The 18633-nt window shown below is 41.5% G+C and overlaps 4 protein-coding genes across 4 annotated transcripts; 2 read left to right on the top strand and 2 right to left on the bottom strand.

The window, feature by feature from the left end:
- Nucleotides 1–753: 753 nt before the first annotated feature.
- mrpl54 (mitochondrial ribosomal protein L54) lies at nucleotides 754–3814 on the bottom strand. The gene is made up of 3 exons (XM_033621990.2): nucleotides 3607–3814; nucleotides 3188–3344; nucleotides 754–1537 (listed from the first exon to the last, which is right to left on the bottom strand). Exons 1-3 carry the CDS (start codon nucleotides 3731–3733, stop codon nucleotides 1405–1407), a joined length of 417 nt encoding a protein of 138 aa, XP_033477881.1. The 5' UTR covers nucleotides 3734–3814; the 3' UTR covers nucleotides 754–1404.
- Nucleotides 3815–3898: 84 nt separating this feature from the next.
- On the top strand, nucleotides 3899–7198 carry fam32a (family with sequence similarity 32 member A). Its single transcript, XM_033621991.2, has 4 exons — nucleotides 3899–4053; nucleotides 5212–5356; nucleotides 6410–6463; nucleotides 6960–7198. Exons 1-4 carry the CDS (start codon nucleotides 3980–3982, stop codon nucleotides 7026–7028), a joined length of 342 nt encoding a protein of 113 aa, XP_033477882.1. The 5' UTR covers nucleotides 3899–3979; the 3' UTR covers nucleotides 7029–7198.
- A 155-nt stretch (nucleotides 7199–7353) lies between these two features.
- Nucleotides 7354–9446, bottom strand: fh (fumarate hydratase). The gene has a single exon (XM_033621989.2). It carries the CDS (start codon nucleotides 9400–9402, stop codon nucleotides 7903–7905), a length of 1500 nt encoding a protein of 499 aa, XP_033477880.1. The 5' UTR covers nucleotides 9403–9446; the 3' UTR covers nucleotides 7354–7902.
- Nucleotides 9447–11530: 2084 nt separating this feature from the next.
- Nucleotides 11531–18425, top strand: hdgfl2 (HDGF like 2). Its single transcript, XM_033620694.2, has 16 exons — nucleotides 11531–11748; nucleotides 12215–12291; nucleotides 12840–12981; nucleotides 13293–13493; nucleotides 13977–14096; nucleotides 14189–14257; nucleotides 14360–14540; nucleotides 14656–14740; nucleotides 14828–15125; nucleotides 15235–15368; nucleotides 15477–15544; nucleotides 15680–15750; nucleotides 15844–15945; nucleotides 16775–16931; nucleotides 17028–17145; nucleotides 18180–18425. Exons 1-16 carry the CDS (start codon nucleotides 11677–11679, stop codon nucleotides 18277–18279), a joined length of 1995 nt encoding a protein of 664 aa, XP_033476585.1. The 5' UTR covers nucleotides 11531–11676; the 3' UTR covers nucleotides 18280–18425.
- The last annotated feature ends 208 nt before the right edge of the window (nucleotides 18426–18633 follow it).

The raw sequence follows: 18633 nt of genomic DNA, 5'->3' as shown, positions 1-18633 counted from the left end.
TAAATTCAAGGAAAGGCAAACCAACTTGGACAAAAGGTTATGCACCATAAATTGCAATTTTCTCTGCATGTAGACCATTTACAAACTCATAACCCTCAACAATTTTCGAATGAAATTACCAGATAGGGCCCCAAAAAGCCAAGGGAAATTCCCATGGAGGTAAATGTAGTTCTGATTCAGGGGTTGTATTACAGAGATGACTGATGATTCATTCAATTATGTTGTTTTTAAAGAAATAATGACTTAAAAAGTATCTGGAGTCTTAAATTAACAAAATTTCCAACACCTTACACCTGGGTAAGTAGGAGGACAATGGAAACATGAGAAATAACAGATCATGACCAATAGATGGCTCCAATTGTTAAACAATTAAATACCGAAATAAAGAAACAGAAACAAACTGTAACACGTGGGCTGTTACCCACTTTCATCATGTTTGAACTTTTTCTAAATGAAACAGCCATTTTTTGAATAAAGGCTTTCTATAAAGAAGAGTGCCTTGGATTTTCCTTTTTTTTATGTCTATATTCCCACCAAAGAGCACCTTTGTCACATGATTAGATGAACCTTCTGACCACTCTGGACTTTCTTTTTGACACAGAAGGCAGAGTAGTCTGTTTCTGGACTGAGTAGTTAAATAACATGTAAGTTAGATGGTTACTGCAACGTCATTGTGATGGTGTCGTGTAAACCAATGAGGGTTGGGCACAAATAAGTGGGCCTGACACAAAACGCAAAACTTGCAGGACATGTATGTACTCCTGTTTATTTATAATGAGTTAGCAAAACAACAACAACAGTGAACTGATTCGTGGCTGCACCAGCCGGCCATTTCTTTTCAGATATGGATATAAATGAACAAACAGAGAAAAACAAACGTGTAGAAATTAATCCAATGCAATGCAGTATCTCTGAACCAAATACTGTAAAAAACACCTTTCTGAAATTGATAAAACAATCTCAATGTAAGGTTCTTTTAGTAGCTGTTGGGGAGCTTCAATCACATCCCACGATTTTTGAAATTCGTCTACAATTTCTGGACAAATAGGCAAATACCATTTGCTTAAAACTGTGTCATACAATGGGAAGCAGCTGCTAAAGGGACCTGTTGGTGAGGCTGTTTTGCCACTGGCTGTTTCCAAAGTCAAGACTGCTTATTATATTTAGTTTCTGTTGAGACTGTTTGGCGTTCGAGGCCTTACTCTGGTCGTGCTTTAAATTTATTACATAGTGAGTGTTGGGTTTTGTATTTTCCCCCTTGTTTTTAACACAGCCAAGAAGGAGCTGTTTATGCTGCTGGAAGTGGCCAAGAGTTGGTCTAATGTTATTTCATCAGGAAGCTGAACTTCTTCGACAGGTAATTCAGTCCACAGAGTCGAAGCCCTCTGTCAGTCCAGCGGGGGCCTAAAACTTCCGGCCTTTCTGTAATTTGTTGTAGCGCCAAATGTTCTCCTTCCTCAGACGCCTCCAGTATTCCCAGGTGTCCTGGCTCAGCTCCTGCAGCTTTTTGGGTTCTCCCAGGTTGAACTGGAACAACCTGCGTGAATAAAATGAGAGGGGAAATCAGATCAGTGAAGATACATCAGTATCAGATTTATTGGCCGAGTATGTTTGGGCATACAGGGAATTTGAGTTATTTTTTTTACATGTAAAATACAGTTTTCACCCAGAAACAAATCTGAGTTGCACAGACTGACATTACAGAGGAAAAACATTTATAAAAACTGAACAGTGATTACAAGCTGTGAATTTTTGTCCATATAGTTGTACAATTTAATATGTTACCATTCTAGAGCACCTGACGTAATTCTAAGTTCCTGCTTTTCTCAAAATACCATTCAACTGCCAAAACTTCATGCCTGGGCTGCATTTAGTATATGTAGGTGGAGAGAGCAACAGGAAAAGTACAAAGCAGCATGTGATGCCTAAAAAGTTTTCGTTTTACTTACATAAATGTGAACATAAGTAACAATCCTTATTTGGGTAAAATGTGCACAGTTTTTCTGCTACGAAGAACATCAGAGGTGGGACCAAGTCACTGTTTTGCAAGTCACAAGTAAATTTTAAGTGTTGGCATTAAAGTCCCAAATCATGTCCTGAGTCAAGACAAGCAAGTCCAGAGCCAAGTCTTAATCAAGACTGGCGAGTTCCAAGTCTTAATCTTTGAATCATGAGTTCTAAACAAGTCATAATGCGCTCTTCACCAAATGTAACACCATTTTTTTGCAAAAATAATGATGGTAATGACATATTAAATTCATCAAAATCATGAATGCTCTTATAAATTTGTATTTAATTTTAATACAAGTTTGTTGGAATTTTTTGCATCTCTGTCTGTAATTTTTGATCTGATTTTTAAGCATACTGCAATTCTGTTTTTGTTGACCACTTCATAGCTTTTGTTCATTCATTCATTTTCCATAACAGCTTATCCTGTTATGGGTCGTGGGGGGCTGGAGCCTATACCAGATGACATTGGGTGAGAGGCGGAGCACACCCTGGACAGGTTGCCAGACTATCAAGAACCCAGAGAAAACCCACACTGACACAGGGAGAACATGCAAACTCTGCACAGAAGGGCTCCCCCACCCTGGGCTTGAACCAGGAACCCCCTTGCTGTGAGGCAACAATGCTAACCACTGCACCACCGTGCTACCATGAACTAATTATCTTAGGTCTAATTTTTTTCCCCAACTGGCACTCAGTAATGTAATGTTAGTTCTTTCTGGTTCTCTCCAGAAACTTGACTGGATGCTGTTGGATTGGCTCATAAACCTGGATCTGGGGAATTAAGTTCGACTTGCTGGGAATGAATTGTGTTACATTAGCTGAATGAGAAAATGACGGGAAATGACTTAATCAATTTTTTAATAACATACATCTTTGTACTTCGGGGAGGGTATCAATCATTTTCAATGAAAAGGCTAACGTCCAAGTGAAGTCACAAGTCATTAGTGTCTAAGTCTAAGTCGAGTTGCAAGACTTTTTTGATTTTGTCCAGTCTGAAGTCATCAAATTTGTGACTCGAGTCCACATATCTAACACATTTACTTACTGATTTTTTTTTTTGTTGACAGATATTTTGAAAAAGAGAAAGGGAAATTTGACGAAATGCTGAAAAAGTTAAATTATGATGAGAGAAAGCAACTGCAAAAGTGGCAATAATAAATAAAATGTGCGCCCTCACCACTCTGGATACTGCTCAGGAGGCTTCAGCTGGGGGTCCTCTCCTTGTTTGAAGATGTTGACCCCTACTGCATGAGAAGTAAGTCTGGCAGGGTCTTTACACACCTCTGGACCCTTCAGCTCTTCTTTCACCATGGTTTTTCCTTTCCCTTTGACCACTGCAAAGGACAGAGAAGACATATTTGCATCACCATAGTGACAGATTGCATTCTACTGATGATTTAATGCCATATGCAGACACAAGCGATTTAGTAAATGGACGAACTGTGAATGGATATATAGATAATAAAATCCACCATTAGGTTTCCACTCTTAATCACGAGTGTTACTGTAGACAAACCTAAACGTGTCAAGCAAAGCTAATGTACAAGCTGAACACTGAGACACTGAACAGAGATGTAACATGTCCTCTTTACTCACCAGCCTTCTTTGCATATCCACATGTCTGTACTCTGTTTAATACGCTCGTCCTGCACAGCGACGTGGTACCGTTGGCTGTGACGCATTTAGTTATCGTGAATATCCTAAATAAACTGTGCCCTGACATATTTACTGTAGGTTACTAAACACACACAGCATGCTACAGTTTGACATTCATAGTTCCTTCTACTTCCGTTTTCTGCTTTGTATTTAGCTCTGTTCAAAATGATATACTGCCCCCTGTGGACGGGAAGACACACTGCAGGACGGCTGAGACAAGTAACAGCTTCAACCGACAGGTGGCAGCACCGCTGTACGTGCGTCACGTTCTTTAATAACAAAGCAGAAGAAGACGGTTGAGAGCTTGTCGAAGATGTCCGAGTACGCCACCGTCCAGAAGAGTGCCCTGAAAATAAAGGGTTTAGGAAGCATTTCAGCAGGTAAAAAGTAAGTATTTCGACATTTGGTGACATTATTTGAAAGAGACAATGCGTTTTAATGGATAAAAATACTTAAATAGACAGTCGCAGCCGATGAAAGCACCTGGTAAACAGGCGAGGCTAATGTTAGCATGTTTGCTAACAGAGCAGCAGTGCTACGTTAACGTTTACTGAGATACTGTAAATACGATAACGTGATATTTGGGCAAATTCATCGTCAAAATAGCACTGTGGGGTGAAAAACCACTAATCCCATCTATGACCTCTGTTCCCTGTGACAGTATCGAGTTTTACAGTTAAGGCTAAGAACACTAAAGCTAACGTTAGCTACGTTGTCATAACATAAGGTATTATTCGATCTCAACATATCAATCAATCATTTATTCGTCGTATGGAAATAATACAAGGCACATCTATAGTGAAATGTGAGCCCATTACCTCTTATACCTTGTTTACTGTCATTAATTCAATCTTTACGTCTTCTTATATTGATGGCAGCTGCTTTATAGTTGTCCATGCTTCCAGATGGTTCTGGTAATCCCTGGCCTCTGGTTGTCCACAAACCCTGACCTCAACATGACCTCAAACTAATTTTGAAATACATAATATGAACAGACAGTACATGATAAATAGTGCAACATACTCAGAAACTCATAAAGATAATATTAACTGTACCCAGTGGTGGAATGCAACTAAACACATTTACTCATGTACTGTAAGCACAAGTTTGAATCTTTTCTTCCCATAACATGGTCTACCTCTACTCCACGACATTCATCTGATAGCTTTAGTTACTAGTTACGTACTGCCATTCCTCCGAAGAGAACTGCAGGCAGGAGGACAGAGCTGTGGTAGCGTAGGCACAAGTATCAGCCGACACAGTCAAGTCTCAAGTCAGGAATATCAAGTCAAAGTGAAGTCAAGTCTTCCTTAGTGTTGCAAGCAAGTCTCAAGTCCTCAAATTTGCAACCCGAGTCAGACTCGAGTCAAGTCATGTGACTCATGTCACCCACCTCTGCTATTCAGACTGCTGTTAGTTATCTACATTCGATCATGTGTCTGTACAAGTGTCATCATCTTTGTCTGTCATCACCTGTTGATGGGAGTGGTCAGCCTGGAAAGCCTCTGGTCGACTAACTTTCCATCACCTATCTTGTTTCCTCAGGAAGAAGAAGAAGGACAAGGAGAGTAAGCATCGCTTGGAGCAGGTCGCGACCAGTCAAAATGATGAGGAGGTGAAAACCAAGAAAGCATATGTTGACAAAAGGACACCGGCACAAATTGCCTTTGACAAGATGCAAGAGAAGAGAGTAAGTTATAGGTGTCCACCATTAAAAAGCTGCAGTGATTGGTTAAGGGTTTGATGCATAGCTAATAAAAGTTGTAACAAGCTATAGAAGTCAAATTTAGTAAAAGTGAACCATAGGCTAGCCAAAAAAACCCCTAAATGCTTAAACGCAATCTGCCACAATGCAATAGTGGAATAAAGATCCATACTTGGACACAGCCCAGCAATAAGCACACCAGTTGCACATAGCAGGGTTGTTTTAAGCACAAACAGCATGAGCCTAAAGCATTACTTTTACAAAAACATAAACAGCAGTCCAAAAGACCTGCTGGACATGAAAGACAGGCGTACCGCCTGGCAAATGAAGATTTTGCTCAGTTAGCTTCAGAACCAGCAATGCTGGAGCGGAACAGAAAACCCCAAATTATATATGTGGTTGTAGATTATCAACTGATGTGCTGTTTTGAACTTTAATGTTCAAAGTGCTGATTATGTTTGAAATACCACTGAGTGCAATAGACAACTGTGTTCAATAAAAATTTTAGCACATCAGCATAATCCCATCCTGAAATGCTTTTTGATAAAATCATTTGTTAGCTCAGATAAGGTTAATGACATTGATGGTCTCAGTTTATTAGTCTTCACATCATGACAGTGTTTATCAGCCCTGTTCTACTCTGAGGACAAAGTTCATCATTTGAAACAGTGAATGTTGCGACATAATGTATGGTGGAGCAGAAACATAGTTAAGCACCATAACGTCTACTGCGCAAAAAACGTGTGATGATTAAATAAAACACATAGCCATCATGTGAGTAGAATATCTTACAGGCAGTTGCAGTGATTTCATAGCAGTAAGGCAGTTTGAGCATGACGATTTATTGCTAACAGGTGACGCTTAAAAAAAACCTCAGCTGTTTTGCAGTGCCCCTGTTTTCTTGAGTTTGGGGGTGTTTAATGTAGTTGTATCTAGTATTATACTGAAAGTGATGTGTTTCTTGAGGTGTTTAGTGATAATGTATATTTTTTTAAGGCTTCTTTTGTATTAATTTTTTTTCTCTCTCTTTCCCTACAGCAAATGGAGAGGATTTTGAACAAGGCATCAAAGACACACAAACTCAGAGTTGAGGTATGTCAAGTCAGACCTGGCATTGCACCATTTCACCATGAAACATTTATTCAAGCACATTATGTTGGGATATCAAACCAATACACAGGTTATGTGTCGCCCTTCGCATGTGGGAATTGTAAGTGTGCGACACATCAAGACCCTAATCAGCAGCCAGCGTAAGAGATAACATTTCAAAGGAGAAAGCTGTGAGTGGGACAATGAATCGCTTTATTATACGGAGTAAATTACAACAAAGCACTAGTGAAGACGACCTACTATCAAAAGAAGACAGCATCATGAAAGTTACCAGTCTGATTATTGTCTTATGTCATGATAAGAGCGATAACACACATCATAGAAGGTATTGTGCACAGATACAAATACAGGTGTGCAGGCTCAAAAAGTTAGAATACCAAAGCTGTAGAATATACATTAGTCGAAATGATTTCAGATTTGCAAACAGAGAAATTTTATCAAAATTGAATGCATCTTCTATTGTTTTCCTCTTTCACAGGATTTCAATCGCCACCTGGACACCCTGACAGAGCATTATGACATCCCCAAGGTCAGCTGGACCAAATAGAAGAGGAGCAAACGCTCATTTTATTTTGTTTTTACCACTTGTACAAAGCTCTTGCACATTCATTTTTGTTTGCTTATTTTATATAATTACAATTACAGTTGCCTCAATTGGCATTCAGTCATTCTTATGTTTGAACTTCTGATGTATACAATAAAGGAGTGTTGAGTTCATTCTTATCCTCTGTGCTTCTTTTTTTACTTTGCATACCTCCATGTGATTTGACCATATTGAAAATCAGCTAATATTACATACATTTAAAATAAATCTGTGTGTGTGTGTGTGTGTGTGTGTGTATGTGTAAAAACGACAGAAATTAGAAGACAGATGCCAGAAACCAGAATATACTTGTATTTTAATGAATACATGTTGCACAGATGGCACATATACTGTAAACCAGAGCATACAGAGCAGAGTAGTTCCTGTTGGATCATTTGGGACGGCAGTGTGAACATGTGAGCTACCCTGAAGGTACCAACTGATAGCTGAGGAGTCTTTTAAGACTTTAAATACCAAAACCAACAAGTTGGGAAACAAATTCACACATTTAACTTCAATACATTTAAGTTGTATTGATGGTAAAACATAGTTGTGATGTGGAGTGACAGTATGACGTAAGACATACAGGTGTTGTGTGACAAACCCTGGTCAAGACGTGTGTAACAGTGTATGTTTAACACTGATAGTATGCAAAATAGAAGCTGTATCGAACAACAGCAAAGGATTCCCAAAATTTTTAATATGAGACGAGATGTTGAGGGTTCAGAGAATGTTTTGCTTGTTCAGTTCAGTCTCTTTGATTTAACTGGAAACTGTCTTTTCCCACACTAGAAAGTGTATCTTCTTTGTCTTGTAGTGCTTGTCATGTTGTCAGAGTTCACTTTGGCCCCAGCATTTCACTCGGCTTCACCCACTGGTCAAACTGCTCCTCCGTCAGGTATCCCAGCTCCACGGCCACGGCCTTGAGCGTGGACCCCTTCTTGTGAGCCGTCTTGGCGATAGTGGCTGCCTTGTCGTAACCAATGTGTTCGTTGAGCGCGGTGACCAACATGAGAGACTCGTTCATGAGCTTGTTGATCCTCTCCGTGTTGGCCTGGATGCCCACCACGCAGTTGTTGGTGAAGGAGACGGACGCGTCGCCGAGCAGCCGAGCCGAGTTCAGCACGTTCTTGATCATCATGGGTTTGAAGACGTTGAGCTCGAAGTGTCCGTTGCTGCCTCCGATGGTGACTGCGACGTGGTTGCCCATCACCTGGGCTGCGACCATGGTCATGGCCTCGCACTGGGTGGGGTTCACCTTCCCTGGCATGATGCTGCTGCCCGGTTCGTTCTCGGGTAAGATGAGCTCTCCGAGGCCTGAGCGAGGTCCTGACCCCAGGAAGCGGATGTCATTGGCGATCTTCATCATGCTGACAGCCACTGTGTTCAGAGCTCCACTCAGCTCCACCAGAGCATCATGGGCCGCCAGAGCTTCGAACTTGTTGGGAGCGGTGACGAACGGCAGGCCTGTGAGAGAAGAGACAGTGGAGGCGACTTTCTCAGCGAAGCCAATGCGGGTGTTGAGTCCAGTCCCTACTGCTGTGCCTCCTGCCGCCAGCTCATACACCCTGGGCATGGCGGCCTTCACTCTCTCAATGCTGTACTTCACTTGCTGGACGTAGCCGCTGAACTCCTGTCCCAGCGACAGAGGAACCGCATCCTGAGTATGTGTGCGTCCAATCTTGATGATGTCTTTGAACTCTTCAGCCTTGGCAGCCAGGGCGTCGTGCAGCGTCTGCAGGCCAGGCAGCAGGACGTGGTGGACCTCTGTGGCTGCAGCAATGTGCATGGCAGTGGGGAAGGTGTCATTGGAGCTCTGACTCTTGTTGACATGATCATTGGGGTGGACGGGATCCTTGGAGCCTAGTTTGCCCCCCATGATCTCAATAGCTCTGTTGCTGATCACCTCATTGACGTTCATGTTGCTCTGAGTCCCAGATCCAGTCTGCCACACCACCAGAGGGAAATGATCATCCAGTTTACCAGCTGAAACCTCATCTGCAGCCTGGATGATTGCATTTGCGATCTTTGGGTCCAGGCCGAACTCCTTGTTCACCTCAGCAGCCGCTCTTTTCAGGATACCAAAGGCCTTGATCACTTGGATTGGCATTCTCTCACTTGGACCCCCTATCTTGAAGTTCATGGTGGATCTGACAGTCTGAGCACCGTAGTACTTGTCAACTGGGACCTTGAGCTCACCAAACGTGTCCCGCTCGATCCTGTACTCTGAGCTGGCCATCCTGGACGTGCACAAGGGGAGTTTGGAGTTGACGCTGACTCTTTGTAAAGTCAGGAGGTTGCAGTTAAACTGCTGGACGCGCCGAAGAGACCGAATCATGGCTTCGCAGTAGAGGTGAATCCGGGGGGAGGTCAATGCTGCCTTCCACAGTGTGACCTGTTATTGGCTGAAGAGGAAACTGATCGCGAGGCAGCCAATAGCGAGGCAAGAGAGGCGGGACTTCCGCTGTGGCAGTCGTATCGGGTGGAAGTGATCCGGCTGCTTCATCCGGATCAGTGAAGCTTCTCACAACACTGCATGTTTGTACTTCCGGTTTGACAATTTACTTTGTAGAATAAAAGTGACGAATTTTACATACATAAATTAAAAATGTATATATTTAATTTATCCAACAGACCAACTTTTAAAGAATTTAAGGTATGATATTTCTGACACATATAGATTTTATAATATTAGCATAGAAACATTTATGGCCATCTACAATGCCTTGAAAACGGGTTTTAAGTTGTTTTGTGGGCCCCTGTTTATTTCAGTATTTTTTTTTTCATTAATGCCTCACATCTTTAATCTTATAATTTTGTCATTATAATTACTGTAATAATATTTTTAATTTATAATCAATTAATGATTTATATTTATAATTTTACTGATTATAATTTTTATCTTTATATAGTTTTAATTAATTTGTATAAACCAACTTTTTTTTTCCCCTGTAACATCTTCACATCTGTCTACGTGTTACATTACACATCTTTGGGGCTACTATTTCTGTACATTGCATATTATTTTTATTCTTAATACTGTGAACCTTAGCACAGAATATATTTTAGCTGATTACTGATCAGTTCTTTCATTAAAATCAATTACACACATTTTAATAACATTTTTTTTTTAAATATATTTTTATTGTAATTTCTTTATTTTTTTGTTGTTTTATTTGTCAGTGCACCAAAATAGAAAAGCAAATTCTTGAAAACCTACTTGGCAATAAAGTGGATTCTGTTACTGTCAGAATTTGCAACATAATGCACACTGTTTGTGTAATATATGTAATGACAATGGATCATATGCAAGTTGACTATATTTGATAAAGGTGATATAATTAACTCCTCTACTGTGCATGGACCCAAACAGGGATGAACCCCCCAAAATTAGGACTGTATTATTCTAATGTGTAATGAATATACACTCTACAGCAGGGGTGTCAAATATGCAGCCCAGGGGCCAGAACTGTCCTGCCAAAGGGTCCGATTAAAGGTGCAAGTTAAACATTGAGTAGCTTTCCTAATGTAAAATGCTGCTTTAGAGGCTTTTACGGTTCTTTTCTTTGACTTTAGTTTGGTGTGGTGATGTCAGGAGTGAAAATACACAGAAAAATGCACATGTAATGACAGTGAGTAGTCGACTCACTGAATGTGGAAAAGCTGAGAAATACTGTTGAAACTGCATTTATTGTTCTGAAGACATCACAGGCTGTGTGTCATCTGTTTTATAAATGGATTGGAATGTTTAAAATGGAAAATTTTGGAGGTGTTTGTTATTCATAGGGTATTATGCAATGGTTTTACTAGTCTGGCCCACCTGCGATCAAAGCGGACCGTGTGTGGCCCATGACCTGAAATGAGTTTGACACCCCTGCTCTACAGCGATGAAGCCTCAGTAGCATATGATGCATTACAAGTTGGTATACTGTGTGCTGTGCAGCAAGGTGCTGCTGGATTGAGTATGCAAAGTGAGTCTTTAGAGTTGCTATATTCAAATGCTGATGTATGTCGCGTCAAAAGGAAGGAGCTATGTGAGCTGTGCACGCACTGCTCTACTTATTCTCAACAGCTACTGGGGTCCTGCATCCTGTGACATGATTAAAGAAAATAAGACATTGTTTTTGCCCTGGGTCTTTCTCTGTATGGTGTTTTAATATATAATATGTGTGAATTTAGGGGCATTATGGTAGCTATTGATTTTTTTTTTTAATCTCCTAGGGTGTAGTCTGTAATTCCATGGTAATGTTTTATAGCCTAGGATTGCATTTTATTTTTTTTAAGAAAGATATATTTTGCATTGACATTTGATTGCAAAAAAGTTTTTTGTTGTTTTTTTCATTTTTTCATTCATTCAATGTTTTTGCATAGAGGAGAGAGTCTTTTATTTTGAAGGCCAAGAACGTTATTGCACCGGAAGTCATCTGTGTGTCGTTGCTATCTTCCCTCCGCCGTCTCTTCTCGCGGTAACGTTAGTGTACTGTTAGCTTGCTAGCTAACCTCATCGTTTCCAGGTTTCGCGTCGACCCGAAAAAAGGCAAACGTTGAGAGACACAGAAAGGCTACGCAGCCGAATAGTTTTGGAGCCCAGGCTGCACCGAGGAGCGGGACAATGCCGCACAACTTCCAGCCCGGAGACCTGGTCTTCGCTAAAATGAAGGGGTACCCCCACTGGCCAGCCAGGGTAAGCAAGTAACGTTAGCAGCAGCCGGAGGGGCGGAGGGGATGAGCTGCTCTGCATGGGACGCTGGAGAATGTTCTCTGTGTATCCTCGGCACTATCTAACATGGATATCTATCATACACATACATAACTTAATATTATGTTGCGCTGACAGGCTGTGCTTCAGGCCCAACGGTTAGTGCACGAGGGACTTAATGTACATGAGATGCTGTTGGCCCAACGTTAATCTGCGTGGAAACGTACAGCAGCGAAGCTAACGTTATTTTGGAAATGACGTTACAGATAACTGATGTTTCCTCTAGAACTGAAGCTCCCCTCTTAATATAAAACACCACATATTTACACATTTAAATCAAAAGTTTGCACTGTTTGTTTTCCAGAGATAACTAACATCAATATGTGTTTTACATGTGTTTTTTCTACAACATGCCACTTGGTTTTTACTTGAAAGTCTTGCTTGTTTACAGATTGAAGATGTGGCTGATGGGGCAGTGAAACCACCGCCTAATAAAATCCCCATTTTCTTCTTTGGAACACATGAAACGTGAGTAGAGCACTGTAATGATCAGATATTATTCAAATAAGTTTCTGGTATGCAAAGATCTGACTGCAGATGCATTTTTTTTATTCATTTGAAAACAGGAGATTTAATCATATCACTGGCTGAAATTTATTGTCTCACTTAAAGTTGCTCATTTGTCATTCATAGCTGTGAAAATTTAAATTTAGGCCCTGACACATCTGCAGGTTTGCATGATATCCTCTCTGAGGGCAATGATGTGAGACAGAAACACAAGTCACTTCTTTAATCCCACACACAGTTTCCTGTCAGTCTCTGCTCTTAGACTTTATTCTTCTCTGAGGGTTCACTGTCAGCCATTGATTTTTGTCAGTCTGACTGTGCAGTATGTTTCTGAGAGATGTGTTGATATGTCTGATCTGGCAGCACCTGCAGTATATTAATCCATCACTAGGTGGCACAGTCTGCTGTTCTCAAGTCAGAGTTAAACATACTTAATGTCAACCTGTTGTCTAATGATATCATTAAGTAGTTAAATTGTTCACATTTTTGTTTATCTCTCTGTTCCTCAGAGCATTCCTTGCACCAAAAGACCTTTTTGCCTATGAAAAGTACAGCGAACGCTACGGGAAGCCCAACAAAAGGAAGGGATTCAATGAAGGTTTATGGGAGATCCAGAACAATCCACATGCCTCCTACAGCGCCCCACCTGTAGTAAGTTGCCATGACATCAGAAATCCTAAATCCTGAAGCATCCATAATTCAGCATTACCTCATACTCATAAAGTTACTGTAAGTTTAGACATTGAAGTTGCTTTCCTGTAAGGTGTTGAAACTGAAGGGTTTTCCTAGTAATTCATGCTCATTTGTTGCTCATAATAATTTCTGTACTTTTTATGTCCATTGTTTGTAGAACTCACATGCAGGTCTCTGCTAGATGGTTGTTGTCAAATTAACTTTCCTTGTCTGCCCTTATGAAATGTCACAAAATTTGAGTTAATCTGCTCATAATGGTTCGTCTGCAGCCAGCCAGCTCATCTGACAGCGAGGGCAACAATGCCGGAGGAGGAGGACGAGGAGGAGGAGGAAGTGATGATGAGGATGACGATGAGGAAGATGCCCCAGTGCCTCAGAAAGCAGACTCAGGAAGTGAGGTTGACTCTGATTCTGGGAGTGACGACCAAGGAAGGGGAGGAGGAGTGAAGCGAAAGCCACCACCTGCTAAGGTAAGTGATTGATTTCACACTCAGTGGTGCTTCAGCCAAACTGCCTTTTCAATAATGTGGCCAATAAATTATTAACTTGTTAGATTACATTCTAACTGTGTGTTGAGCTGAACAGAAAAACTTGCTCACATTTATGGGCATAAAAGGGTTTCACTTTCACAACTAAGTGTCTTCGGCAGCTCCAAAGTTACCATAACAATTAGCAGTGTTCAGATATTTACTGAGAGCTTTCCTGCTTATGTAAGCATAAAAACATGAGAAAGCAAAAAAGACAACTAATTACTGGCACATTCCTCATTTATTTGAGGAGTTGTCAAAGCAATGACAAAAGCAATAATGAGCCCAGATTACTGGAACTCATCTGCTTTGAGGTTTAAGTACAAGTTTGACAGGACAGATTGTTTGGCTGCGAGCCAAAAGCAGTAGTGACATATTTGACTAAGTTCAGTTGTTCTATTTGAATGCTTGTGTTTTCCATTTTAGCGGCCTCCACCGCCAAAGAAGGCTCGCGACTCATCCAGTGACCGAAATGAAGAGAGTGGATCCCCCTCTGAATCAGAACCCACACCTTCAGAGTCTGACTCCGGCAAGAACAGTGACCAGGTGATTACACACACAGATACACACAACATGGTGTGATTGTTGGGTGAAATTAAACAGACTGTAAATGTTGTTCATTTGTTTTCTTCCAACAGGATTTTACTCCAGAGAAGAAAGCTGGTGGACGAGGTGGAAAGAAAGCAGGAGGCAGAGGGAAGAAAAAGGTAAACCATTAGTCTCTTTACACATTAAAAGTATGTTTTTGTCATGGCTGTTTGTTGTTTCTTTATCTCCAACTCTTTCCACTTTTCTCTGTGGTGCCACAGAAGGCTTCATCTGGCTCGGACTCGGACTCAGGGTCGGGGTCAGAGAAGAAACCTGCAGACAGCGACTCAGAGGATGAGAAGCCTCGACCCGCTTTGTCTGGCTCTGAATCCCGCTCAGGCTCAAAGTCTGACTCAGACTCAGATCCTCCTCCTCGGAAGGGCCCACAGGCACGCAAGAAAGGTAACGGTTCTTTCTCTTTTAAGATCGGATTGGTCAGTTTAGCTTTATCCAAAATTATAGAATGATGCCTAATGTTAATGTGCCCGGTGCTTTTTTTATTTTTTCCCACTAACAGAGAAGCCTGCCCCAAAACCTCGTGCACGAAAGCCCAAACCCGCCCCAGCTAAACGAGCACCTTCATCCTCCTCTGACAGCGACAGGTCAGGCTGCTCTACAGATTTTTTTTCCCCTGTATGTACACCACTGTTGTAATAGGCAGCATAATGATTGTTCTGTTTTTGTCACAGTGACAGTGAAACCGACCGCATCAGTGAATGGAAGAAACGAGACGAAGAACGCAGACGAGAGCTGGAGGAGCGCCGGAAAAAGGAGGAGGCAGAGGAGCTCCGCAGGTTACGTGAGAGAGAGAAGGAGGAAGAGGAGCAAAAGAAAAAAGAGAAAGACAAGGGCAAAAAAGGGAGTGACAGTGACAGCAGCAGCAGCTCAGACGAAGGTGTGGATGATCATCCGCTGAAGAAGTCCAAGAAACCCCCTCCACCCCCGATCCCTGCGCCCTCCGACTCTGATTCTCCACCTCCAACTGAGGTACAGCCACTCACTTAAAAAAATCTATGTGTTACATTTTGCTTTAGTCAAAGTAAAATGACTGCAGGTGCCACTGACACGTGACTTCTTGTGCTTTCCCCATCGACAGGCGAAGAAGCCATCCAAGAAGCCCGACAACCAGAAGAAGGCACGAATAAAGAAGGAGAAGGAGAGAAAAGAAAGGAAGGAGAAAGAGCTAAAGGAGAAGAAAGCCAGACGGTCAGAAGAGAAGTCTAGAGCGAGGTGAGCGCATAATAGGGAACGGACTACGGTATGCAAACCTCATTAGAGGAACCTCGTTAAAATTTAATGTACACAGATCACAGAGTTCCCTCTCTCCCTCTGTCTCAGGTCTAAACCTGAAAAACCCAAACGCAAACCAGAGAGGCCGCCAGAGAAGAAAGTGGAAAAGAAAAAGGGTCAGTGTCTCATACAGTTGTACTCAGTTTGTTCACTGCAGTTGCCCGTTGAAAACATATTCATAGACATAACAAGTAGACATATACACAATTCAGTACAGAATATTGACTCTTACTTGATATGTCCATACGCAGAGGCATCGCCAGAAGAAAAGCTACAGAAACTCCACACTGATATAAAATTTGCACTCAAAGTGGACAACCCTGTAAGTTGCATGTATGATTCTGACTAAATCCCATCTTTCTGTGTTTTCATGCCAGCATGAAAACTGAATTTCTGTGTGTTTGTGTGTTCTCAGGACATTGACCGGTGTCTACAAGCCCTGGATGAACTTGCAGCCGTGCCTGTCACCAGCCAGATCCTACATAAGAACGCTGAAGTTATTGCCACACTAAAAAAGGTGCATTTTCTTGTTCATTGTTTGACTGTCCTTAATTTTTTCTGTTTGATAACCCACAGTTAAAATAAATACATGGTATTGTGTCCTAATTCAAACTATAATGCATTTTTTTTCTTGCTATGTATACTGTATTAGTCAGAATATAACACAGTGCTATTTTCTGAAAATTACACTTGAAATAGTGGGGTCTTTGATGTTAACAGTTACCAGCTGTCAGGCCAGCTGTGGCTCAGGAGGTAGTGCGGGTCTTCCACTAATTGGAAGATCAGCAGTTCAATCCCAGGCTCCTCTAATCAGCATGTTGAAGTGTCCTTGGGCAAGATACTTAGCCCCACATTGCTCCCAATGGCTGTGCCATCAGTGTGTGAGTGCTTGTGAATGTTTAACTGGGTAACAGGTGGCAGGAGGTAGGCAGCCTTGGCCAGTGTATGAAAGTGTGTGTGTGAATGGGTGAATGTGACGAGTAGTGTAACAGCGCTTTGATTGGTCGGAAGACTAGACAGACACTATACAAGTGCATGTCCCTCGACTATTTGCTTGTGTTAATGATTGTTGGATAATAGAGTAATCGACTGATAAATGTTGCTTCTCTTTGAGATGATAAAATGTAAGTAGAAATATCTACTCGATTCCATATAAAATATGGTTATTTACCTCTCCCGTTCTATTCATATGCTTTATTTATTCACTCATTGTCATTTACAAGATATCAAATATGGTATATTAGCCTGCCTTGTTTTGTTGCCTCATAATCAGGGTTGTCAGGGCAGCACTGTATTTTTCTCATTTAAATTATCTTCTCTATCTGCAACCTGTTCCATGGGTGTAGATTCGGCGGTATAAAGCCAGCACTGCAGTCATGGAAAAAGCCAGTGAGGTCTACAACAAGTTAAAACTTCGCTTCGTGGGAAAGCATGAGGTGCCAGCTAAACCTCAATCACAGGACAAGGAACCAGAAGTTAATGAGAAGGAGACAGAAAACACAGGTAAAAACTTCCACCTTGGATCTGGCCTTTTTCTGGGTTTGATATTACCTAAATTGTACTTGTGTTCTTGTTTTAATCTAAATTTGCTTTTTCTAGACTCCACTCCAGTGAATGGGGAATCAGAACAGAAAAAAGATGATATGGAGGTAGATGAAAATCCAAAATCGCCTGCCCATGAGGAGAATAATGATGATAACGCTTCAAGTCCAATCAGGTGAACATACCATGTGAAGCAGTGTACAGTGTCTTTGCTTGACTTGAAGTTGGCATGGACAACTAACAGGATATGAAAGCATATCTTATCTCGGGGACAGTGAAAAAGACAGGAAATGTCTGTGGAAAAATGCCATATTTAAGTTTAAGCAGAACAATTTTACATCTTCACAGCACTTGTGTAGAAGTGGGACCTGTTTGCTAACCATTATGAAGCTTATGTGAGCATCGTCTGTTTAAAGGGTCTGTTTAAAGGGACATCACTTCGAAACTAAAAATACATATTATTCCACTTACCTGTAGTGCCGTTTATCAATCTATATTGTTTGGTGTGAGTTGCTGAGTGTTGGAGATATCAGCCGTAGAAATTTCTGTCTTCTCTCTAGTATTATGGAACCAGATGTTACTTGGCTTGTGGTGCGCAGAACACCAAAGAAATTTGTTCTAAAAACTCAGCAGCAGTGAGCAGTTTCATGTAGGATCTGTTTCTATTGAACTACACCCGCTGACAGTATCATTGTGCAGAAAGAAGCGTGCATCTACTCATGGACAAGAGGCTTGTGCTCGTGACAGTGCGAGATGTAGACTTAATGGCATCCACCTCTGCTGAGCCGTAACGTTAGCTAGCTTGGTGGTGCTAGGTGAGTTAGCAGAAGATGCACACTTCTTCTACGCGGTGATACTGTTGGCTGGTGTAGTTTGGAAGAAAGATACAAGATCTGTGGATTATCTTGAGAAACCAGGTCATGAACTCTGGAAAGAGACATCGCTGTTGAGGTTTTCAAGTGTGTATTTTGGCACTTTGAGCACCACAAACCGAGTGCCATCTAGCTCCATTATATTTGAGAGAAGGCAGACATCTCTACGGCTGATATCTGCACACTCTGCAACTCACACCAAAATAATCTAGGCTGAAAAATAGCACTACAGATTAAAGGAAATATATACATTTTTGATTTTGGGGTTAACTGTCCCTTTAACATGTACAATCATGGTTGAAGCAGCTGTGTAACTGATGCTGTACTTTCTGTTTAGACGGAGCCCAGACAGCCCTGCTGAACAAGAGCTTCACACATACGAAGATGCAGACAACTCCCTCTCTGCAGAGACTGAACCACCTGCTGTGGAAAGCTGAGAGACCCTTAACCACCACTGCAGTGGACCAAGTGCTAAAGACGGTGGCCTCTTTGTTTGACGTCATACAGTGCTCCCGACTCGACAACATCGCAACATACATCCAGCATTTCCTACAGTATCTGTTACATCAACATTTTGGACATTTTGTACTATAATGATATCAAACCAGAAGGCCCTGTTTGCTCAAACCATTTGGTCCGTTAATTATCACAGCAAAAAGGAAAGCTTATTAGTGTGGTAGTTTGTGGCGCTGCGCGAACTCCTTTTATTTCTGAAATGTACTTTTTCTTTTATACAACACTTGGCCCGTCCTGGATTTTCACCTGTACTCCTGCTACCGGCTTCTTTGTTC

This window comes from Epinephelus lanceolatus, chromosome 6 (assembly GCF_041903045.1).
Source record: "Epinephelus lanceolatus isolate andai-2023 chromosome 6, ASM4190304v1, whole genome shotgun sequence".
Classification (NCBI taxonomy): Eukaryota; Metazoa; Chordata; class Actinopteri; order Perciformes; family Serranidae; genus Epinephelus; species Epinephelus lanceolatus.
The sequence above is the reverse complement of the archived record's forward strand: the minus strand, read 5'-3'. Positions and strand labels throughout refer to the sequence as shown.